This window comes from Cololabis saira, chromosome 16 (genome assembly GCF_033807715.1).
Source record: "Cololabis saira isolate AMF1-May2022 chromosome 16, fColSai1.1, whole genome shotgun sequence".
Lineage (NCBI taxonomy): Eukaryota > Metazoa > Chordata > Actinopteri > Beloniformes > Belonidae > Cololabis > Cololabis saira.
In genome coordinates, this window is record NC_084602.1 from 25,409,159 (window position 1) to 25,434,649 (window position 25,491).

The following is a 25,491-nucleotide window of genomic DNA, read 5'->3' on the forward strand; positions in this document are numbered from 1 at the left end:
TCGCTGAGAAACCGACATTTCTCAGCAACATCCATGTAAACAAAACGGGTTGATTAGCCAGGAGGCTTATATCAAACAAGGATTTAATTGATACCATTAGTTGTTCGATAAAGACCAGACAGTTGGTTCAGGAGGCAAAAAATGCCTTGCTAAAGAGCACAGTTTTGACTTTGAAGCATTTGAATGGCATGGGAAACAAACGTAAAGAAGTAGGTCTGCTATTTCCCAGAGATTCAGCAGAACAGACTGCCGATACGGTTGCCGCGCTCATTCTAAAGAAGGAATACGCCTCATCAGGCTAATCAGGAAACACAGTTTCGACCAGGGTCAGTTAAACTTAACCAGTAGAAAAAGCAGTGACTTCCTCACATGGTGCAGACTGTTCCTTCTCTGTGGGTTCTTCAGCTTTTTGAGGCTGACTTTTGATCTTGTTCACCAGCATGAGGAGGCGGCCTTTAATAGATGTGTCTTGCTCATCTTCATCTTCCTCCATAGGTATTCCTGCACAGCACAAAAAGACAAGCACGCTATATCCATGGAGTACAATAAAACAATCCTACTGTGGTTTCACAGGAAAGTACAGCATGAAAAGCATCCTTTTTTTTAACACATTTTTTTTAATCTTGTTGTCAATTTCAGGTCATTTCTCTTTGTTCTCCGTGAGGAAACTGCCATGACAGGTCGGCTCCACAAGGCTTAGTTGGCCCACCATCCGCTCTGTAGAACCACAGAGGGTTGGGCAATTCAATTATTCATTAAAACATCAGGATGTCAGAGCAAACGTAGAAGCGCTGAACTATAAATCCTCTGCTGGGAGTCCGAGAGAAAGATGGAGAGGGGGAAAAAAGAAGCGCTGGCACCATTCTGCTGATGGTGAAACGTCAGGTTACAAAACTAATTTAAATACCTTTGACTTTTTCTTTGTTTTGGCTTATATCTGTTTCCATGATTTGTGAATCCATCCTTGGTGGAAAACCTATTTCTCAGAAGACCGTTATGCTTTGAAAAAATTGAACATGAACCTCATTTAACATAAACTTACTGAAACTCAATATGGAAGTTTTACAAAGGCTATTTCTTTATCTCTCATTTAATTATGAGTATGCACAACTATCAGAATACTTAACTATAAATGATATAATAAAAAGGAATTGACATCAAGGCAGGTGATGAGTAACGAGTTTTACATCACGTCTACCTCTCCTGGATAACCAAGCTCCTTTTTGGTTGAAAACTAATGGTACAAAACTAACGCGGCAAGTTGGAATTGTGGCCGTTGTCATGCTTAACCAAGCTACGCAGCATTTCGCTCATCAACTGATAAGAAGAACAGAAAAATACACAATATCGTATGCTTTTTCAAAGAGAAGAACAGCAAGACAAAAGATTTGTGGCTTTAGGTAATCCACAGAAAAGATTCAAACAGGAGACTGTAAAACATGCCCAGCTGTCATATATATTCCTTGTTATCTCTTCATCTCAGCGAAGTCAAAAACGAGATCAGATTCTGATGTTTAGCGTCATATAAAGGGCTGGTTCTGAAATAATTATCTGGAGATTCAATAATACGGTAAACTAAAGACAATTATATGTTGTGATATGAACACTTTTGGCCACTTCGTAGCATTGTTCATCCATATTTATTCCTCAATATTAACATGTGATCCTATTTAATCGTGGCAATCATGGCACTGTAAACACATTTTTTAAATGTTTGCCAGGAAGGCAAGATGCTTAAGGCTACAAAGCAGCACTGTCGTCTTATAAAACAACCTTATTTCAGTGATTCAGATTCAAACGCTGTATCTGGGCTGCCCTTCGAATTTAACGGTTTGCTTTCAGGTTTTCACCCCAAAAAGGGTCAGGGACCTTTCACCAACAAAAATCACCTGGACTGGTCGTTCTCACTCACCTATTGATATGAGGTGATGCGGACTCCTACATTACAGTTACAGAGGAAGCTGGTTAGGCTTAGTTCACAGCTTATTTACTTCCAGAGTGTTGTATTGGCCTCAAGATTTAAAAAGGGATGTTTCTTTTCACTTTTTAGAGAAGGTTTCTCCGCCTGCTTCTTTTTTCCTTATTTCCTCCTTTTCATCCGAGAAGAACCGTACTTTGATGATGTGTACTGATTTACAATCAATAAATTTCAAATCTTCTCCTGAGTGAATCTGGATCACGTGAATGGTGAGTATAAACATAATCAGATAAAAATAAAAAAGTCAGTATACTCACAATATATATTTGCATCCATGCGACAAATTTATGATTTTTTTTCTTTCTTTCTTTGTAAAATGTCTCTAATTAACTAAATATTACTGCATAATCTAAAAAGAAATTATATTAATAAGTATATCAAGTATATCGTGTTATTTATTTGATATGAATAACCAATAAAAGATCTCCATCTCACCACAGTGGAGCTGCAGCTGGTGGTGGAAGTCGTAGAGTTCCTCCTGGATGTCTTGAGGACAGGGACAGTCCTCACCCGTACTGAAAGTCAGCAGCATGTTGATCTGAAATATGGATAAATGTAAAAACACACAGCTCTAAGGAATAATTCACTTACAGAAGAACTTAATTAAATGTCCCCTTTTGCTTGAGTGATTTAGTCTCCGATTGGTGTCTGATGTCCTCTTAAGGGACCATGTTGTGAAGAAAGTCTTCGTTAACATAACACAACTCTACCAACCCGACTGTCTGAGTCTAAAAAAAAAGAGCAATTCAAATGTGCATCTTTGTGTGACATCACAGCCTCATCTGATTATTATTATCCTGCTTCCCCGTCTTTTCCTCGACCCAACTTCATCATTAAATGTTAGCTGTTGCTGCATCTCTGTGGTATTTGGAAGCATGTCACAGACATTTAATTAAGACCTCAAGAATATATAAAACTTCTCTCTTTTTGTCTGTTTTTAAGGGCAAAATGCATGTCCTTTAGATTTTAAATGCCATGTGGATCAGGCTTACAGAGTACAGGACGACATGACAAGTCATTAAAATAGCTGTGAAGTGCTGCGTTCCGTCTCCAGCTGTGATCTCACAGAGATGCTGCACTGACTGTGCGAGTGCTTGTAAAGCTGAATGTGCACACTCAGTTCCTCACCGGATTACTTTGACTACAGTCACACACTCACGATGAGGACCTTTCAGGAACATTTGAAACACGTAGATGAAGTCTAACAGCTGGGAGCGTAAAGGTGCTGCATGTAAAGATGCCAAACAAGCATTTCACAGCGTAAATAGCACTTTGGATGTTCTTTTTCATGATAGCTTATTTTCTTTATATAAATTAAGGGACACAAGCGTTAATCTTTATTGTCGATTTGTTTTTGTTTTTTTTTTAATTTGCTTCAGCCTGTACAGTAGTTTGGTCAACTGAAGTTGTACTAAGGGCCTGATTTACTAAAGGTATGCGTGCGTAAAAACGTGTGCAAACTTGACATCACCCGCAAACCAAAGTGCCAGCTGATCTACTAACAGCGTGCAAAGAGGACTGCGCCTCTCAAATGAGCAAAATAGCACACGCTGTTCATTTAGTACTTTTGCCCTGATGAATAATCAATATGGGGCGTACCCGCCAGAAAGCGCTAAATACTGGGAGGGGAAAATGCAAATAGGTTCATTTACTACACGCAATGAGATTTACCAAGCCTGAAAGTAATTGCAGGGGATTATGATTGCGTCTGTATTTAATACGTTCGAAAGGAAGGTGCTAATCTGGCCAGCATTACGCACCGATGGCTGCTGTTATTGTGGCAAGGAGGCGACATCGCCAAAATCAAAGAATACGCAGAGAGAGAGTCTTTATTCTGCTGCATGCTAGTTTAAAAACGGTTGCACAAGTTTTATTAAAGGCCACTTTTTCTTTAGTTCTTCGCCTTATATCTTGCCACCTTCTTTTAACCTCATCTGCCGTTCTTTTTGTCTTACCAACTGCATTTATTCTATCGCAGGTTTTCTCCGATATTGCGTTTCTTTTGGTAATGTTTAAATTTCTTTGCTGTAGTTCATGAATGTGTTTATTTGCCTCTTCCACTAATATCTCTAACTCCAACTCGTCAAAATTTCATTTTGCGCTTGCGACTATCCTGCTTTCCATCCAGACTCTCCATGGCGCAAACCGTAAGACACGCAACACCTCATTTAAATACTGCGTTTTGCACCTGTTATCAATTGCGCAAGCATTCTTAGTTGATCACCCGCAAAACACACAACAACAGCACGCGCAAACTTTTTCAGTGCACACGCAATTTAGTACTCTTTATTTAGGATCTTAGTAAATCAGGCCCTAAGTGCGCTATAGAAATGAACGTGACTTGACTTTATTCCTCTGGGAACTGATTAAAACCATAAAAAGGGACCTCTGTTTAACATACTGTAATTACAAGTTCTATTTTTTTTCTGCTTTATTTCATAACTTTAAATGGAATATATGCAAGTCCGCCTTAACAAGCCTATCACGGTGTAACTCAACTGGACATTCTTGCCTCTGAACTGCTGCACTGAAATTAATCATAACTCTGTGTCACTTTGAAAGTAGTCAGTGTTGTTTCTTTCTTGATACGAAAGTCATCTCATTAGAGTTCTTTGCTCATTTGCATATGGGAAAAAAAACAAAGTCAATAGAGCAATGATTACAAATTATAGGTCCTCCCCGCCCGCGCAGGATACATCCCTTGATTTGAGCATCAGAGCTCTTCAGTGATGTGTGGGGGGGATAAGACTGTAATGGGGGATGAGGAGTCAGAGTTTGTGCACATCTGAGTCGGATGCAGAGTTAATACCAGGGCTGAGTTGACAACTGTGGTACAAGGAAGAGCCAGCGCGGGGGCACTCATGGCTCTAAACACGGTTGTTGTCACTCATTTCTCTCTACATCAGTACCCTATTTGCAAGCACACTGTTGGGCAGCATTACGCCACTTGGGATTTGAGAGCGTGAGCAAGCACAGGTCAGCAAGAGTGTCTTTTAGTGACTTTGTGGGGTGATTTCTGTGTCAAAGGGGCTAAATATATTGCTGAGAGTTGTGTCTGATTACTTATCTTGACATGGTCAGACGGGATAAGTGAATAAGAACCATAGGAGGAAATTTGATTTTAAACATCCGTTTGCACGAACTACTTTAAAACAAATGTGTATTTCAGTATGTGGTGTAAAATTATGGAACTCCTTAACAACTGATTTAAAGGATTGTAAAAATATTCAACAGTTCAAGAAATTGTATAAAGACCACACAATTAGACAATATGAATTTAACGGGTAAAATATATTTTGTTGTTTTTGTTTTTATATTGTTGGTGAGTTAGTGTGTATGTTTTCTTATTTTTTTGTTTTGTTTTTTTCATTATTTATTTTTTTTGGTATTATATAAGTAGTGATTGTTGAACAGACGGACAGACCATCTTCATATGAATTGTTTTATTTTTTTTGAGAAAGGGGCTTGGTATATAAGGCTTTCTTCTTCTTGCCCCTTTTCCATCATGGAATGGAACATATGTGAACTATTTCCATGATATGGAATAAATAAAAATGAAATGAAATGAAATGAAATATACTCAACACATTTATTCTGTTCTGCTCAAAAGTAGAGTATGATCCGAGGCTGTCAAAGCACGTTATTGTACTTTTGCCTCACCTGCTCTTGAGGAGGCGACCTGAACTCCTTGGTCTTCTTCGCTGTAACAGCGGCAGACATGTTGAGGGCTAGCATGAGCTCGTTGTAGCGGAACTTCTGGTTGTACTGAAGTTTGGAGACAAAGCTGTCGGAGAAGGACGCGATGGCCTCGATGCGGTGCTTCAGCTCGCAGTCGCAGAAGTAGTCAAGCAGCTCGCACATCTGGAAAGCAGACAAGGGGGAGGAGACAAACATTTACACAGCTACCGTTGTATCCGCTCTCACCGGCAAAACAGTCCAACCCCTCACGGTTTATCATCATCCCGCTTGTTAAAGAGACATTATCACTCAGGAGATCGTTTATTCAGGGAGAGACAGAGCCATTTCATGTTTGACTGACCTCTGAATGGACCTATTACAGTGACGCAGTTATGGAGCATGTGATTGAGAGGACAGCCGTGTCGCTCTTTAGCTGTAAACTCATAGTTGGGTAAGTAGATGTTCATTGATGTTCCATGTTCGGTCATTTTACCCTCGTTGCTTTACAGTAATGTCTAACACATTTAGGATGCTGCTAATGCTTCCAACCAAGTGTGTGTAATTGTGTTTCAATTATTACCTGGCGTTTGACGGGTTCCGGCAGCCTCTTCTCCAGGAGCCCCTTCATCGGCTGCTTAGCCTCTTTGGCTGCCTCCTCTTCTCCAGCTTCCACTGCCTTCTCCTCTGTCCCTGTAAGTCCTTCTTTGTCTGTGGTTCCCGTGACCGCTTCCTCACGTGTCTCTCTGAACACATTCGGGTCAATGAGCAGTAAAATCTTTTGAACATCCTCGCTGCCTAAAACTCCCATCGTCAGCAAGGTGCTAATGAGCTTCAAGATTGGCACAAACTGGTACTCCACCCCGCCTCCGACGGGATCTCGGATGTGGTGCCCGCCGCCTTGAACAGCCTCTGTCAACATCGTAATTGCTTTCTCCTTCAGGGCGTCCAGTGGGATTTGAGGACTGTACAAATGTTCCCGTTTGGTGCTGATGAAACAGGGTGGGGTGAAGTTGAGACGGGGCTTTAGAGAGGTGCTAAGCCCGACCCCTGGCAGGAGATGCTTCTTACAAGCATCGGAAAAGAGCCGGATGGAGCGCGTCTCCGCAGTAACTGGAATGATGAATTCATCTTTCATCATGAGTCGTGACTCCTTGGCCGTCTCCAGGTGGATGCTGATCAGAATGCTGTAGAAACCTTCACGCAACATGCCGGACAGGTACTGGTTGTCGATGGTGTACAGGAGCTGGGACTGGTCCAGGTGGCTGCAGAGGGCGTGGGCCACACGGGTGTTTCCCAGCGCACACAGGGCACAGTAGAGCTTCAATGTGTGGTAGTGGAACTTCTTCATGTCCTCCTGCTCGGACAGCTCCATGATGTCAACGCACCTTTTAAAGGGGACACATAACCAACATTATTACTCGTTTTTTGTTTAAGATCTGATTTTTGGGTGCCTAAAGTAACTGCTGAATAAAACATTATTGTAACGCAACCCTGCAGCTTAGTGTTGGGGAAGGCTTAGTCTTAAAATAGGTCCCTCAGTGAGCTATTGAGATTTAAAAGGTTCTGCGGCATCACAGGCCCAGATCAGAGGGGACTTATCCAATCACTCTCTCTTTTCATACGCAAGCCATCACAACTTTCAGCACTCATTGCTCCTTTAAAGTGGTTTTCAGAAAGCTGCCACGTAGATTAAAATAAAAACAAAACACAGTCGGTGGAGAAGAGGGGTGGGGTCAAGTGAAGAGGCCGACTAACCCCCTAAAACCAGATGCCATAAACAACAACGTGTTGAAAAGGCCGCTGTCTTACTCTATTTAAGCCAACACATCTCATAGACATGTCATTCAAACCTGAAGAAATGCTGAAGACTTAAAACATAAATTGATCAATAAAAGAGCCAAATATGTCCTTTCAAAGGAAGGAGCACGTGTTTTTCAAAACATTTCAATACCCAACTTTTTTGCATGTTAATGCTTTTCGCACAGCAGACTCTTTCCTCCTATTCAATGGAAACAGTGTGGCACCATAAATAGGCTTCCCATCTAAAAGGGATTTAATTTCTAGAGTGATATCAAACTTGCAAAATCCTCATTTTGTGAAGCTTAAAAAAATTGAGTGCTGCGATAATGATTAGTTCTCAATCCGACTTCTTATGCATCTGCTACCTGGGAAAATCAATTATTGCAACAAGCGCTGATGTTTACACGAAGCTCATCATCTTAGAGAAACTGAAAACTTCGTAATTTATTTTTATTCTCACATCCATCCAGGCAAACAAGACAAACAACCATGCACACCTACAGTAGATTTAGAATCTCCAATGAACCTAACGAGCATGTTTGTGGACTGTGGGAGTAAACAAAAGTATCTCCACAAGCACAACAACTCCACAAACTCCACCAGGAACACACAGCTATTCCGCTCTCATGTCTTTGAGCTAAAAAATATAGCTAGAGTTAGTAGGAAATTAACTGATGTTATCATGAAAAATGGAGACAGGTACTTATCTAATAATCACAGATCTCATTTGTTTCAGACATAAATAAGATAAGTCGTGACTTGGCAGGGAGTTATACAATGTCCTTTTGACTAGCCACTGGTTGCCAACAAATGTGTACAGTCTCCAGCTCCCTGCTGTGATCAAACATCATGTAACAACACATGCTTTGTAAACCATCAACGATCAGATAAAAGCAGACTTCGTGTATCCTGTGCAGAAAACACACTAAACCCCGTTTCATACCTGTTTTCCTCAGGTATATGCACCGCAAGCATCTGTAGGGGCTCCACGCACTGAACCACCCAGCCGTGCCTCTCGTTTACTCTGGCCGTTTCCACTTTGAGGAAGGTGTTGGGCATGCGGCTCCACAGCACAGCATTAATGGTCTGGACATCTAGTCGGGGCGGACACTGGGGAACTGGGTTCTTGTGTTCACTCTTAAAGATCGCTGATGACAGAGGCATTGCATTCTGGGAGGGACAAACACAAACAAATGATGAATGTTCAAGCTCAGGGGTCGGCAACCCAAAATGTTGAAAGAGCCATATTGGACCAAAAACACAAAAAACAAATATGTCTGGAGCCTCAAAAAATGAAAAGTCTTGTAAAAGCCTTAGAATGAAGGCAAATTGCGAAAGTCTATATGTCGAGAAAAAAGTCGAAATGTTGAGAAAAAAGTCGAAATGTTGAGAAAAGTCGAAATTTCAAGAAAAAAGTTGAAAATTCAAGATTAATGTTTAAGTACAATCTTGAGAAAAAAGTTGAAATGTCGATAAAAAAGTCAAAATGTTGAGAACAAAGTCGAAATGTCGAGGAAATAGTCAGAATTTTGTGAAAAAAGTTGAAATGTCGAGATTAAAAAGGAAAGGGAAAAGGAAGAAAAAAAAGAGAAAAAAAGGAAAAAAAGAAGAAAAAAGAGAAAAAAAAGGGAGAAAAAAAAGGAAAAAAGAAAAGAAAAAAAAGTCAAACATTTTTGAAAAAGCTCCAGGGAGCCACTAGGGCGGCACTAAAGAGCCGCATGCGGCTCTAGAGCCGCGGGTTGCCGCCCCCTGTTCTAGCTCTATGACCACAATTTTCAATCACGCTGTAGATTAAAAGGAAAAATCTTTGGAAAAGATTTTTCATGGCAGTTGTGCTTTTTTTTCACCCCTCTCATAAAGATATGACACAAGCACCCATCTTGTTGGTGAAGGTGTCCATATTTCTAGAATGTTAGTTACAATTAAGGAACTACAATACAATGAAATACAACAAAATGTAAAGTTTCTATAGAACTGCAGGCATCATACTGACCAGCAACAAAGTTGTAACAGAAAAGATGATGGGACTCTACCTTTATTTTAGCCAGTTCAAACTGAAAAAGGTTAGGGCTGGTTGGTCGCACAAACACAGCAGGAAACAGCTTTGTATTTGGTTCCACCTGGAGCGAACGAAACAACAGAAAGTCATTTAAGTGCATGAAAAGAAAGTAAACGTCAAAAACTTGAGCAGGAGCAAAAAAGCGTGACTTTGAGAAAGAAGCTTAATGACGTGTCATGAAAACGTTACTACTTAGTGACGGTGTGTGTGTGTGTGTGTGTGTGTGTGTGTGTGTGTGTGTGTGTGTGTGTGTGTGTGTGTGTGTGTGTGTGTGTGTGTGTGTGTGTGTGTGTGTGTGTGTGTGTGTGTGTGTGTGAGATCTTTCGTGACTGTTGGGTGGCAGGATGAGTCAGTGCTGAGAGAAGCCTCAACAGAATTTTAGCGAAGAAAAACGTAAGAAGATTATACTCCTTCAAAGGTTCTTTGAGATTTAGCTCTAAAAGTATATCTGAACATGCAATTTCCAAGTATAAAAAAAAAAAAAAAATCAACAAAACAGATATGCAAGAAAAATATGCAAAGGCATAAAATCAGTTATAAATGCATAAATAAGTACACCATGAGCATACAACCATACATCAGCATTTCTATAAATTAAAACAAAACAAAACCGACCTTAATCTGACAAGCTTTAGCTTGGTGGCACTGCTAGATGTAATCAAGACAACTTGTAACCCAAACATTACATGTAGTCCAAAAACAGCATTTAAATAACTGATGTAGACCAAGAACAGTTTAAGATTAAAGTTTGAAAATATGAAATGGATATGCAAATATTTTGGGATTTTGATGATTTGCCATCCATCCCAGAGTTAGATAAGAAGGTAAATACTGTCCTCATCTCTGTGCATCCAAATGACCCAGTTTGTCAAAATTACCATGTTTATCCCATTTATGTGCATGTTCAGTTTATTTCTGTCTCATTGTGTCTCATGAACAAAATGTGACTCTCATCCGTCGCAGTTTCTGGTTGGCTCAGTATACAGATTGGCCCTGCCTATTGACTATTCATGACTCTACCAACATATACCATGAATTTCTTCTTGTTTCCCTGCAGCCAACTTGAGAACATAAATTACTTAGCTTCTACTTCTTTAATTATATAAACAGTGAGTCTTATTCCTGACTGGATGCCAGACAGTTTCTAAATCTAGACCAGGGTTTCCCAACCCTGGTCCACGGGGCACACTGGCCTGCATGTTTTAGATGTTTCCCTTCATCATCACACCTGATTCTAATTAATGGTCCTAATTAGCTTGTCATCAAGGTCTTGACACTTCTGTTGATGACACAGGTACTTGTATCACGGTGTGCTGAAGCAGGGAAACATCTAAAACATGCAGGACAGTGTTCCTCAAGGACCAGGGTTGGGAAACACTGATCTAGAGGTGGGCAAAAATATCGATATGGCAATATATCGCGATACTTTTCCAGCCGATTCAATATCGATATTAAAAATTTGAATATCGATTTTTTTTATCCCCGATTTTTTCCCATTATATCACCCAGTGCTCCTACTTAAGTGACAGTCCTGGGCATTGCCACTCTCTACCAACCCTGGGAGGGCCCTGCACTGAGCTCAGGTTTTATTTCACGTTTTATTTCATTTTATAATTTATTTTTTATATAACACAATTGCCTGTCCTTAAAAAATGAAAAATAATGGACAGAGGTTTATTTATTTATGGATTTATATCTATACTGACTGATCACTGTGCCTGTCCTTGGATTTAGTACCCATCTTTCTTGTGTTTATTATCATTTGCCACATAATTAAAGCAACCTCATACTAAATTTAATGTTAATTTCATATGATGTAAATAATATGAAAAACATATACAAATAAGTTGTAACTTTAGCTTGTATAGTTATAATAAAACATTGTTTTGACTCAGTTTGTCCCATGAATTGTCACTATAATCTGATGAACGTGCAACTCGGATTTTAAGATCCATCACTATCATCTGATGTACATATATACAACTTGGATTTTAAGATGTGTAATGCATTTTTAAATTTTTCGGTGAACTATGTAGAATATAATAATCGGGATATTGCATAATCGGGATATCGCAATGTGTATCGTATCGTGGCTCAAGTATCGTGATGCGTATCGTATCGTGAGGTCCTTCCCAATACCCACCCCTATAGACCACAGTTAAAAAAATACAGACAATAACACGTGGTATTTATGTCCAGTTCAGGTTTACCAAACACACAATAAACCATGCTTAAAAAAAAAGTGAGGCAGATCATCAATATTAATATGTATTAAGAATTAATATTCTTTAAGATAAGAAGTAGTTGTTTATCTGCATCTTATAAGTAATGGTTTAAAGTTTTCAAGAAGAGACTTGAAAAGACTTTTCAGCACCTGGTAGTTTGTGGACAGCTCCTTGCCGTTGACGGTGAACGTCAGCAGGCCCGTGGCCAGATCTATCAGGCAGCCAATCTCCAGGTCAACGTTGCTGCGATTAGATGTATGGCCGGTGCTGCTCCCCTCACCACACCACACCATATAGCAGTTACTCCGCTTCACACTGTCACAGTTAACAGCAGATGTAGACATTTTCAGCACTTAGAAAGTGGCAGAGTTACAACGCTGAAGATCTGAACAGCAGTTCTCACCTCTCATGGACTCGTCCACGTTCATCACCCAGAGTTATAGTCACTGATCGGTTCTTGCTGAGGTTAAAGTTGCTGCTATAGTAATGGTAATCGGGAGTAACCCATCCAACCCACACACAGGCAGGGTCCTGACCTGCAAAGATTCTCACTGAGTGGAAGTACTGTAACACAAATAGAAAGGTTAGTGAGAAATATATAGGTGTTGCAACTTCAAATGACCATGAAAAAGAAGTGGATTAAGTACCGTGGTGATGCTGCTGTAGTCGACTCGTCTGGCCTCCTCACTGTGCCTCACAGATCTAAGTGGATACCTATGAGAGATCAAATTTAACCAGTTAATTCTATTATTAGGTCAATTTACTTCAAATTCAGTTGGGTACCATAACAAGTCTGATGAAACATAAATGTATCTGCATCAATTTTTGTTTCAACACTGAAATACTGACTGAAACTGACAATCATAACTTTTGGAAGGTCAGTACCTGTGTTTAACTTTTAGGATATCCTCCTCATGCACTCCGTTCATGTCTACGGCAGGATTGGTCTTGAAGATAGAGTGAAACTCAACAGGCATGCTGAGACGACAAAATACCATGTCAGCATTACTGTTCTGGGTGCCAAATGTTTTGTGGGTGACTTTAAGGCACGGAGGGCTGTCAATGGTGCCGTCAATCCTGGTCACCTGCAAACAGGACACAAAATAAAATCCCCGAATCCATAGCATGACTAATTTAGCTAATCATAAGTATTTCACGGCACTGTCATCTTACTGCGATGTGGTTGTGGTCCTTTGGCACATTGACAAATGTAGGAAGACGCTTGCTGAACCACATCGTGACTTCTCGGTTCATGTTGACAGCAAAGGGTTCAAATCCCTCCTGCAGACCACACATGGTGTAGTATTTAAAGGTGCCGGCATCCTTCCCCAGGTTCATGCGGCCCACCTGAGCTAGACTGAGGCTGCACACTGGGATAAAACCTGAAAGACAGCCAAAGGAAGTGAGTGGGAAAGAGACAAGCTGATGGGGGTTGGAATAAAAGCTCTAGGAACAGACGTGGCAAGAAGGGAGGGAGAATCAATCCAGCTTTTGCAAAAAAGCTATTTACAGCTGTCACGTTAAATGAGGGCAGTTTCATTACAGGGAGCTACTTATTTTTAACTTGTATCCTGAGCCTGGTCATTTGAGGTTATGGCTCCCTGCTCCGCATGTGAAGGCTTTATTAAAGTATGAACAGAGGATTGCTTATGTCTAACAACTCTGTACAATCACATTATCTTCCTAACGTTTCCTGACCTTTATCAAGAACACGTCACCCCCATCACATCACATTTACACATGCTCTCTCACCATCCTCAGTTTCAAAGTCAGTGAAGCAGAGTTCAGAGCCCTTGGTGGTAATGAGGATCTCTCCATTAAGAGTGAAGATCATAGACTTGTCCTCCATGTTGATCATGCAGCCCACTACGTCCCCAGCGTGCCAGCAGCGACCAAACAATCGGCCTCCCATGTTCAGACAGTGGCCCTGTGTGCAAGACACGCTTGTAGGAATAACTCAGTATAAACAATACAAGATATGAGACTGGCCCCATCTGCTTGACTGCTTACTCTGAATCCATCAAAAACGAAGGCGAGCTCATCCGTACCAAGCTCCACGTCAGGCTTACATCCAGGTCGGGCCCAGCCAACTCTCATGTCTCCTCCTGTCACAGCCTCAAATTCGAAGTACCACTTTCCAGTCTTCACTGCATATGTCCTCTCCACTCTGAAGAAGCGGATCTTATCAATGCTGAGCCGCTCAACCACTTGTCCTATCAATAGAAAGGGACAGATGCAGGATAAGATGAGCGATCAGTCCCCCACTAAAAAAAAAATTCAAAAACTCTTTAATAGAAATACCGATTGCCCGGTGGGTAGTTAAATGCAACTATATTAAACCCATTTTATTTGACTATAACTGGAAACAGGGTGGGAGGCAGAGTCCCATATTTGGACTGGAAAATTAATACCACATAATTTTTAACTTCAGTGCATTTTAATAAGCATAATTATATAGATGAAACTCACCGCCTTCCTGGTCTGAGGGCTCGATGTTGTACCCGTATCCAATCAGAGTTCGGATTGCCTCCCGCAGGCTGTCCCTGTTCGACTTCTTTGTTCGCTCATCCAGCAGCGCATAAGGAACGAGACGAGGGTTACGCTTACTCTTCAGATCCTGCGCAGAGAGGAGGCAGTCAGAGATAATTTCATGCACTAATCTGATGAGAACCCTTTTCCAAGCATCCCTGTTTGTTTCATCACCATTTGCTGCGACTCTGCTGTCAGTCCCATTAAAACAGAAGTTAATTGATGGGACGATATAGTGCTTTTCAGCTGTTGACTCTTATCTCTTTCCCTAAACGTCTGTGTCACTTTCATTAGCATTATTGCCGCTGGGAACATGGCAAAGTCATGTTAGCATGAGACCACTTGTGTCTACGACACATTCTTCGAAATTTTTAGTTGTTTTTATGTCAGTTGCAGCATTAAAAAGCATAACTGAAAACCTCAGGGAATAAATCAAGTTCTGGCCAGTGACCAGCGACAACTAATCTAGAAAAATTAGTTTTGCTCATACTAAGAGGAAAAGAAAGAGCAGGGAAAGATTAAAGAGGCAATATGTGGTTTACACAACCTTGAATATTTGCATTTTGATTGAATGGCTTGTGCTGGATTTAGTAAACAGAATATGTTTTTATTAATGAGCCTTTACTCACACTGTAGGAAGATTGAGTTTACTCAATTCACCCGCGTTCTGAATGATGAAAGTCTTTTAAATAAAAGAAATATAAGCCATACCCATTAAAGGGATCCTTTATTTGAAAGAGAAAAAAAAGCAATGAACGTGGCATATTTTGCATCCCATTATGGAAGAAAAAAACAATGGAAACATGACTGCAAGACTGCTTATCACATTTGTGAAAACAACAACAAAAATAGAAAAAAATCCTGATTAACAGCTCATTTCATCATGTCTAGGAGCTTATGTATAATTTTACTTCTTTTCATTTCACAAATTATCGACATGTGTTCTGTACACTGTGTTCTTTGACTTGGTGCCTTTTACAGCAGAATATCTTGTCGCATATTAAATAATGTTTTATCATAGCAGTAGTCATACACTCCACATTTCCATACTTAAGTTATACAAAGTTAGTACATTTACAGACCACTCAGGAGAACAGTGGAAATGATAAAAGAAACCAATTATTTTATATTTTAAGAAAACTAAATTGTTTTCTTCCAGCTTTTATACTTTAGATGGCAAGTTTTGGGGTTTTTTTGGTGCCAACATATTAAAGATAAATATATTTGAACACACCTGCTGAATGCCGTAGGTCCATCCCTGCTTGATCCGATCTTTGGCCCACACATTGTGTGCATTCTCCGCCAGTTTGTCTACGAGCAGCTCCTGACCTGGTGTCAGTTTTATGTCAGAGAGGTCCAGAGGGGATGGTTTATAACCGTTGGACATCATATAGCTAAAGGGGAGGGGAAAGAGAGGTTTTGACCATGTTTACAATTAACAGAAATCTTTATGGAATTGCAAATGTATTGATTGATTTATTTGATGGAAGTGTTCTGATGAACTGGGGTTATACGTGTTTAGATTTTTGCTTCTGTATTCATGCTCACTCACTTCTTGGGTAATTTTTTCTTTTTGAGGGAATCCTCAGCATTTGGATTCACCTGAACTATATGGCAGCCTAATGCTACTAAGGTTCTGTAGAGACAGAGAAAAAAAACAGTGTAAAAAATGGAAAACATTCATCGGTAGAAATTGTTTAATATCACACGGACACACACAAATATATACTGTACATCACTACTTATATGACTGTACATTAAAAACACCAGCAGCAATAGATTAAATGAAAGGCACTGATCTGGTCCTACTTCTGAAAAGCCAAACAACGCTAAGAGGAGCGACTAATTTCCTTCTCTCCTTGTCAGAGTACAAAGTGGCAGTAAAAATACGTTTCTTGTCACTCAGAAACTCATCGCAATCACCCCCAAGTGCTCTTTAAAGATTAATCACAGCATGCCTTAATCTCATAGATCATTTATTCAATTAATTACTACCGAAAAAGCTTTTAGGTGACCCACTATCAATGACATTGGCTGGTACCATAATGCATACAACCCAGTATTATATGCAGCACCGAGGTGGACAAGGATCACAGACTATCAGTGTGTATTTGGTATAAACAGATACCGACACAAATATGCACATTCTGATGACAGGACACAGGGAACGGTAACAGGCAGCTTTCTGTTCACAGGCTAACAGTTTTGCTTATGCATAAATAATATAAAGGGGAGTTTTTCCTTGCCACTGTTTGGCTTAAGGCTTTTCTCCCACTAGGGGAGTTTTTACCTGCCATTGTTTATGTAATAATTGCTCGGGGGTCATGTTCTGGGTCTCTGGAAAGCGCCTAGAGACAACTTTTGTTGTATTAGACGCTATACAAATAAAGTTGAATTGAATTGAATGGAATTGAATATAACGGTGAGCAAACACACGTGTAAAACTGGTCTAATCTTACAAACAATCTGGACGCGTTCACTGTTCAGAGTGTGGCCTGACACATGGTCTTTTTTAAGTTTATCAACATGCTGATAATCTTAGAAACATTTCTTGATCTGTATCATTGTTTCTACCTTAGAATAAACTGGTATCAAAATTAAATGGCAGCTAGTCACAGAGGTAACGGAAAATCTCAAGGCCCTGTCACACCTTGATTATTAAGCCGGAGGTGTGTCTCACGTCGGTATTTGAGTGCCATAATTCAGGACAGATTTGGAGTCCTGTGATCAAGGTTTGTAAAGGCTATAAAAAAAACAACAGGAAAACGACATTAGATTTTTTTTCTTGTAAAAAAATACAGAATAAAAATTCCTTAAGTATTATATAGTGTGTTTATTCAACGCCTTTAGTGCATTATTTCATTCAGATGGTGATTTATTATTCGTCCCTAAGAGAGACCGTTTCAGCTACGTAGTGAATGTATATCGAATATCCAACCTAAAACTAACTTCACCACGATGGCCGCCGTCGGCTTTGGCACAATAGACGCTAGCCTCTCGGTATAAATGCACAGCCCATCCAAACTTTAAGACAGTGGGTGACCAGCCTAGGCATGCTAACGCACATCAGAGACAGTAAGCGGTCCAATGAGTCGCTGGGTTCGACCCCAAAATGACCGGCCAAGTAATGTGAGTAGTCACCATCTCAATTGTCGGTGCAGGCCTATCAGTAATCACATCAATAGCTGGCTTCGGATTGAATATAGCCTCCCGAGACAAGGATGTACACACCTGGTCCATCAGGAGCGGGTCGGTACTTGTACTAAATCTTGAATTAACACTGGCAACATCAAAAATATCTCATATTTGATTTAATTTAATTTTTTATACATTGAATAATGTTGTACAATATTCTTCACTTTCTAAGACCAACTATATGTAAAAATGTGACTGTTTTATGACGAAGTCCAAAAACGTGATATAGTTATTATCTTAATAAAGTCGCTCAGTTACAAAAATCTGTGTAGATATATATATATATATATATATATATATATATATATATATATATATATATATATATATATATATATATATATATATATATATATATATATATATATATATATATATATATATATATATATTTTTTTTTTTTTTTTTATCAACATGATATGTCCTCAAAAAAAGAAGTATGGACAATGAAATTGCATCATGATGCTCAACTTACTTCAGAGTTTCTGTTGACATCTGCAGATTGTAGTTCTTTTCAGTTTCTGGCAGTCTGAAGAAATCCACCAGGCATGGATGCTGCCGTTTATTATCATCCCTTATCTGTGGGGGGGGCGGCATTAAAACATATCAACTTTTTCCAGTTGTCATCAGCATTTATCATTGGCACCACATACAAGTACAAACAATTGAAAGCTTTGCTAACAAGGCATATGAAATACACTGGCTTGGAGGTCACTGTGAACTCGTAGATGGCCAGGCATGGGGTCTGAGTACACACTGAAACTACTTGCAGTGATAAAGACAATCTTCTCTAGTGAACATGTCATGGATGAAGAACTTGAGAGCATGTTTTCTTGAGGGAGAGTAAGAAACATATGCAACTGGAATGGTGAGAGCATTTCTTAAGACTGTACTTGCCAAAATAATCCCTTTGGCAATACTGCTGAGAGTAGGCGGCATGGCAATGGCGGATGTTTGTGAAGAAAACATGCAGAGCTGTGTACAGATATGTGTGGGGGGGATCTAAAGAACACCAGCCAGCTCTTTTGTGAATAGTACAAGAACTATGGGAAATCTCTTCTTTGACAGTTCCTCCTCTGACAGAATTAGATTTAGGAAAAAAACAAAAAACATCAACATACGAAAAAGGTATTTATATGCAAACCTCCGGGGTGAAACTGCAATATCACTCTTCCTTTTTACATCCACTGCAATCTTTCAGATTAGAACATTACTATAAATAAAGGTTTGAGTAGGTGATCTTTTCAAGAAGTATTTTTTTTTTCATTAATATCGGTTAATTTATTTTCTATAATCTGATCATTTACAGCATCTTATGCATAGTCAGTGTGTGTGACGGTGTTGTAGGCAAGCAAGTAGAGGAGGCGCTGCCATTGCCAATGGGTCCTACTAGGGATGGTAGTTTCACGGGTTGCTTCATCCTCAGCGTGACCTGAGGGCTCACTAAGAGTATTTCAGAAGCAGAGCACTTCTGACTTTCAAATGTCTTTCTGAAATGTTGAGTTAATCTGAAGTAACCTCCCTCTATATGTGGTAGAAATCATTCCGTTTTATTCTGATCACTAACAGGATTCTCTGCACCATCCTTCTCCATGTATGATATGATGTCTATGTACAATCAAGTGGTTCAGCCACAGCTGGATGCTAAAATGACCGTAGCATGTATCTTGAGCAAAGCAGAGTGGATGGTCCCTTCTGAAACGTGTCAAGTGAATTCTGTTGGGACCAGTATCCCCCTGTACGCATGAAGGGTGGTCCTTCTAACGCAGCTTCATCATACATTAAGCAACCAAAGACATTTTTTTCATGCTTGGTACACAAAAGAGCTGCATACTTTGAAACTGTCCCTCCCTGATGTACAATTTCATTAGCTGACACTCACGTTGAACGGTCCAAAAATAAAAAGTTATCCAACTTTTGACGAAAGGAATGCTCCTTCCATAATGGACTGAACCCACAATTCAGTTCGGTAACATTTCACATCACCCGATCCAAAGTGAGAAGACAGTGATGCTCAAGGCCCTTTCATCATGAACACGTCAGCATTGTTATAACTACAGTATTACCACATTAGTGTCAGAAAGTTCCTTCAGCTGATGAACTCACTACATAGCTCTATTTGTACCACTACTTACGTAGTGACTGTAGACTAGTGGGCTATACTAGGGATGAATTGGGACATAGCAGTGTTTTGTTTTTTTTAAATAAAGATTAGCACGAAGAGGCTCAGCAATTTGTTTGTATGCTTACAAAATATCTCACTCTTGCAAATGCACACTGCACATCGCAGAATGAGCTGAAAGTATTTCCAGCTTATATTGACACTAACACAATCGTACCCTTAGGAAGAGAAAGCCCTTTTGTGAAACCAGTAGTAGTGTTTTGTCCAAGTAGTTGTATCAGTAACAGAGGAAAGATTCTCATATAAATGTTTGTATTATAGACATAAGAGCTGCGTTCCATAGTATTGTTGGTTTTGTTCCTTGAAAAACCAAACAGGTTACTTTGGCATTTATATTATGGCTCATTAACAATAAACCAGAAAGTCTTCAGACATGATCTTCTTCTTTTTTTTTTTTTTACAGTTATTATAAATCATATATATCATACTTGTAATTATTGAGAGTAAGAATCTGTTCTGATGCAAATTTGATATAATAGTTGTTGAATACTTTTGAAAGTTTTGACAAGATTTAGATCGTGAACATTTGGTCCTCATGACAAACTGAGAGCCCTGTTTTCTGCAGGATATATAAATAGTAGAAATAGTTCACATTACATCACTTAAAAATGATCTTTTCATCATTCAGTTTTAAAAGTGTGAGTTTTCTAATTGTGTTATATGTAAGTCAAAAGAAGTCAAGCTAGCTGTTTCTATGCTAAGCTAACCATCTTTACCATCTTATTTTACATTTAACTTGTGTATTTTAAAGAGCTTTTTTCAATTTTCTAATATTTTTAAGAGCAAAAGACAGGGTATTACAGGAGAGTATGTTAATTATTAAATTTGATAGTAAAAAAAAAGACTTGTTTATAAGTACTGTAAATCCAAGTCTTTGTCCCTTGGATTTACAGTTGAAACACAGTGTCAAGTATCAGTAAGACATCCCTTAAGTTTGTTTATTTTTCTTTAATAACAAAAAGAAGTTGATAAAAGGTAGACTTCCTTCTCGGTTTATTGTGGTGTTGAAGTTTCAGGAACATCCTGTTCTGCCCATGGCTGAAAACGACACAAATTCATGACTCTTGCTAAAACACACAATGATACTTTCACTTTTCTACCTACAAACAAACAGGTATGATGCATTGAAATGACTCATATGAAAAGCATTGAACATGACAAATGAGTTTTCTTTCCACTTACCCTCTTTTTGGTGTGAACCGCAAATTATAAAAGAGAAAGCAAGATGACGAAGAGGCCTCTGTGATGGTTAAAGTCTGCTACTACTCATAATTAATGCATTTCAAGCTGACAATAATACTGAGAAAATGTCTAACTATGATGTTTATATCTGCATAAACATGAAAAAAAATGCATGGCTTATGCTTTTTGTCTTTGCATCTACATGTAAATGACGATCTAGTAAGAGATTGATATGAGAAGAGAGCGACGTGACTGGAATCTCACCTTGCCATATGTCCAACCCAGCTCAATCTTATTCATGCCCCACAGTTCGTGGATGTTTTCTGCCAGCTTGTCCCGAACTTTTTCTAAATGAGGTGGCATGACAACCTAAACAGAAAGAATAACACTGAGATGTTTGTCTCAGGAATCAGTGCGTTAAGCTTCTCCTGTGAGCAGACCTGGCTGGTTTCCACCGGCGTGGGAATGAAGGAGGCCTGCGACGTGAACTGGGTGGTGCCCAGCAGATCTCGAACTCCATCTGCGTCTCTCTTGTACTCCTTCACCGGCTCTACTTTCATCTTCTCTTTGGGCAGCAGAGCCTCGTAACACGGAGCATAACTTGATGGAGGCAGGAACTTAAAGTCGCCATGTCGGCCACCGAACAGGAAGCGCACCCTGATGACAGAAAATGTTCGCATCGTTTTGACTTTACACACATACAGTTACACAGACACCTGCTCACTCACCTACATACTCACTCCGCAGTTTTGGGGGACAGATAATCGCAGTAGCCTAGCTTTGATTCAGTCTCAGGGACCTGAAATGGTTGCTGCTTATGTCTCTGCCTGTTCTCGTGTCTGTTTGTTTGTTTTTTCTTTTACAGATCTCCAAGGCTTGTGTGCTCGTTGTGCGTTTCCCTGTGTTTTTCGCGTTTTAGACTAGCAGCGGATGTCACCCCTGACCCCCACCCCGACCTCCCTCCCCTTCACATTTAAAAAATAAATACCGTATCTTCCGCACTATAAGGCTCACCGCATTATAAGGCGCATTAAATACAGGGCCATCTCACACTGGAACAGGTTACCATATACCATAACTAAAGCAACAAGCAGAGACAGTTTCAAAAAGCAACTAAAAAGGTTATTTTTGGGTACAGACACAAACAATGGTTAATATATATGTTTGATATACATTTTGTAATATACATTTCGTGATTTATTGTGTGGAAAATACAGCTCAATGTAGTTGCAGGTTGTGATGATTACCACTACAATGATGTAGCTGGTGTAATGATGTGGGTGGGATGAGGGGGGGGGTTAATGGAGTGATGTAATTGTAATTACTTATGTATTTAGTTAAGTATATATATGTATAATTGTGCTGTTATATGAATGTATTTTAATTTTAATGGACCCCAGGAAGACTAGTTGGCGTTTTGCGTCCGCTAATGGGGATCCAAAATAAAAAAACAAAACAAAACAAATATCTGGTAAAATACGATTACTATAGTGTCCGGGGTTGAGTTACGTATCTACCTGATGGAGCTGCGCTACAGGAAATGCTACAAAATCCTACAGCAAATGCAAAAAAAAAACCAAGAAGAAAAGTACCGTATGTCAAACTTTATTAACAAAAATAAAAACCAGCTTTGCTCCGTCTCGTCATGCGAGTCAGCGTCGCTGCTGTTGTCTTGAACGTCTGTGACGATTCCTGACGTTTTTAGCGCCATTACTTCGGCGACACAAACTACATTACCCACAATCCCCCTGACTACATTACCCACAATCCCCCTGACTACAGTAACAGAAATTACCGTAATGATCATATATAAGGCGCACTGCATTATAAGGCGCACTGCCGGTTTTTGAGAAAATTAAAAGGCTTTTGGGTGCGCCTTATAGTGCGGAAAATACGGTACATATAAATTGTTTTACCAAAATGGTATTAACCATTAATATATATGCAGACAAAAAAAAAGAAAATGTTCGTCATATGTTCAGACTATTCTGTTGGTCCACATTTGAAAAGAGACCAGTACATGTGTGTGAGGGGGAGGTGGGGGCGCTGCATTGTAAATAAGAAAGATATTCAATGAGGTAGTCATCTAAAAAAGAATTAGCCAGTAAAAAGAAAACCAACCATGCGGATAGACAGAACGACTTTTTCCTTCTCCGGATCCCCTTAAATCAGTTCTGCTCTAACAGGGACAAGTTAAGCTCTGAGAGTGGAAAAAAAACCAGCTCTGAGCTCAGGCCATCACTGTGAGAAGGCTCTCCAGAGGCCTCCCAAAATAACTACTCAAGTAGTAGAGGTGACGCAACCCAACCCATTCAGACTGCAGCCCTCAATTATTGAGCAGTGAGGTTGTGTGAGATTGTGTCATTTCCTGGCACATTTAACTCTGTGGAGATGATCATCTGTCCTGTCAGTCAGCTCAACCACAAGGCTGGAGATTTCTAAACCATTTCACACCATTGACAATGCTCATACTACGGTTAGAGATACTTCACCTCAACAGGAACAAGCTGAACAAGCAAGATGAGTCGGAGAACGTTGCCATTTAATGGTCAGAAGTGGTTTAGTTGCCTTTTTTATTTTGAAAATGCAAATCAGTACTTTTCGCATAAAAATGGACAAGAATAATTCATTTAGCACTAAGCACACATGGGTAAACAATGCTGTGCTTCGTTTTAATACATGTAACATCGAAAAGTGATGGTGATTTAAGCGTGGACTCTGAATGGCTTCAGTTGCTCTGAAATAATGTGCTTAAGAGGGACAGAAAGAAACACATGAAGTGGGTCCATTCTCACTGCATATTCGTCTTTTAGAAATGCCAGTTTGTCTGCAGGAAAAGGTAAATCCATGTTGATGGTGTGTAAAAATCTACTATGGATCAGACAGAGGTACCTAAAACCATTTTATGTCTGGGGGCCACAAAAGCAGTTGGTGAGATCCCAGCAGATACGCCGCCTCTCTTTGTGATTCAGTTTGTGAGGTTTATCAGAGCTGCCTTTATGATGTCACTACGTGCCCATAAAACTGCATAATTTGTATTGAGTTGAAAGATAAAAGCATTCAAAGTAGGATATTCCAAGGAAAATGACTGTATGACGGTAAAAAACTCCTATAAAAAATTTTGATGTCCCTAATTTACTGCTGAGTTCTGCAACTGGCTGTCTGTCTCATTGGCTACTGCTCGCTTTCATCCTCTTTAGAGGAGGAGTGGTCAAGTTTGGATGCTGTGGCTGCAGCTGTGAACGTAAATATTGAACTTTAAAGTTACACATGTTTCCAAAAGTGGAAAAGCACGAGGTTACCCTGAAAGCACTGCAAGCCTTTATTTTCTCATTCTGAAACAATTCTAGCTTTTCTATGATCTGTTTCACCCCAAACTATTTACAGTATGAGAGAAGTCTGTGGCCTGTGTAATGTAAGTATAGCAGCATTGTCATGTTTTTAAAAACTATTTAGTTCTAAATTGTATAATTTATAAACGTATCCAGAGTAAAGTTTACCCCACTATGCAAATGTACAATTGATTAGAAAGCATTGCTCTCGCTGCATGAAGCATTTCAAAACTAACATGAGTGAAGGAGCCCATGGCTGTTTTATTCGCGTAGCAGCGACTGAAAATTATTCAATTTGTTGTTTTTCTGACAGTAAAAGGAATAGCAAACTAATCCAACATTTTGACATTCCCTTCTCATCTAACTTTTGTAAAATCATGTATTTCTTTATACATTATTCATGCGTAACATGTAGCAGTACACAGATTTCAACATAAAAATAAAACAAAAATATGTCAAATCATTTCTCGTCTTTTTTTTAATTCCCTTTACTACAGTTTAAAAAAACTAAACAAAAACAATCTAATTAATTTGCGAAAAAAAAAAAAAAACATGATGCTGTATTGTCATGCAACTACCCGCATTATGAGATCCACTTTTACTTATTTATGTATAAGTGAAGCAGTCAGGCAGCAAGTCATTAATTCAGTTTCTGATAGCTTTCATGTCCACATAGAATCACACCAGAGACAGGTTTTGTGTCAAGTGTCTCAGAGTTAAAGCCGTTGATGTAAAATGTGCTCTTCCAAGCACGAGTCAATCATGAAATCGTGGAAAAACCGCTGGAGCTTGAAATTCCATTTTAAAGACTTGTCAATCACACCATCTGTGGTTACCATGACAACACAGTGGAAAATAAAGACATTTTTCCCCCTTGTCTAATGTAAGACTTGGAATATGAGTGTATTGAACAGAATTAAAAACTACAATGAATACTTCTGGAGAGTGCTGGGATAGGCTCCACCCTGTGACCCTGAATAGGAATAAATAACTGATGGATACAGAGATGGTTAACTTTGGTGACTCTTATTTATTGTTTTGTTTTTGTTTTTTATATTTAGCCCCTTCGACCTAAGCCTAAAGACTATGGGTTTAAAATTTAGACTGCAGGTATTCCCATCCCTCCCGAGGGTAGGGCTTAAGAATTACAACTTTTTTATATGCAGAGTTATATTTTAAGAAGCTCAAATGTAATTGTACAACTGCGTTTACCACCTCCTGTCGAGAGCCAACAGCTGCTAAGTTTTTATCAATATAATTTATTATTCTTTGTGAACCGAGAGTTGGTCTAAGCAGGAAGGCAGGCTCACATATCTTGTGGTTGCAACTTT

The 25,491-nt window shown here is 39.4% G+C and overlaps 1 protein-coding gene across 9 annotated transcripts in view; it reads right to left on the reverse strand.

The window, feature by feature from the left end:
• Window positions 1-25,491, reverse strand: part of LOC133462280 (ryanodine receptor 3-like) — a 139,807-nt gene that overhangs the window by 54,379 nt on the left and 59,937 nt on the right. For all 9 annotated transcript variants that reach the window (XM_061743443.1, XM_061743445.1, XM_061743441.1 and 6 more), the window contains 19 exons: window positions 21,269-21,485; window positions 21,093-21,197; window positions 17,940-18,043; window positions 15,822-15,905; window positions 15,504-15,663; window positions 14,210-14,357; window positions 13,751-13,953; window positions 13,493-13,667; window positions 12,914-13,122; window positions 12,626-12,825; window positions 12,388-12,454; window positions 12,144-12,304; window positions 11,890-12,055; window positions 9,490-9,576; window positions 8,400-8,626; window positions 6,237-7,041; window positions 5,639-5,839; window positions 2,414-2,516; window positions 370-501 (listed from right to left, as the gene is read on the reverse strand). In XM_061743443.1, coding sequence (XP_061599427.1) covers window positions 370-501; window positions 2,414-2,516; window positions 5,639-5,839; window positions 6,237-7,041; window positions 8,400-8,626; window positions 9,490-9,576; window positions 11,890-12,055; window positions 12,144-12,304; window positions 12,388-12,454; window positions 12,626-12,825; window positions 12,914-13,122; window positions 13,493-13,667; window positions 13,751-13,953; window positions 14,210-14,357; window positions 15,504-15,663; window positions 15,822-15,905; window positions 17,940-18,043; window positions 21,093-21,197; window positions 21,269-21,485 — 3,554 coding nt within the window. The remainder of the gene's footprint in view (window positions 1-369; window positions 502-2,413; window positions 2,517-5,638; window positions 5,840-6,236; window positions 7,042-8,399; window positions 8,627-9,489; window positions 9,577-11,889; window positions 12,056-12,143; window positions 12,305-12,387; window positions 12,455-12,625; window positions 12,826-12,913; window positions 13,123-13,492; window positions 13,668-13,750; window positions 13,954-14,209; window positions 14,358-15,503; window positions 15,664-15,821; window positions 15,906-17,939; window positions 18,044-21,092; window positions 21,198-21,268; window positions 21,486-25,491) is intronic.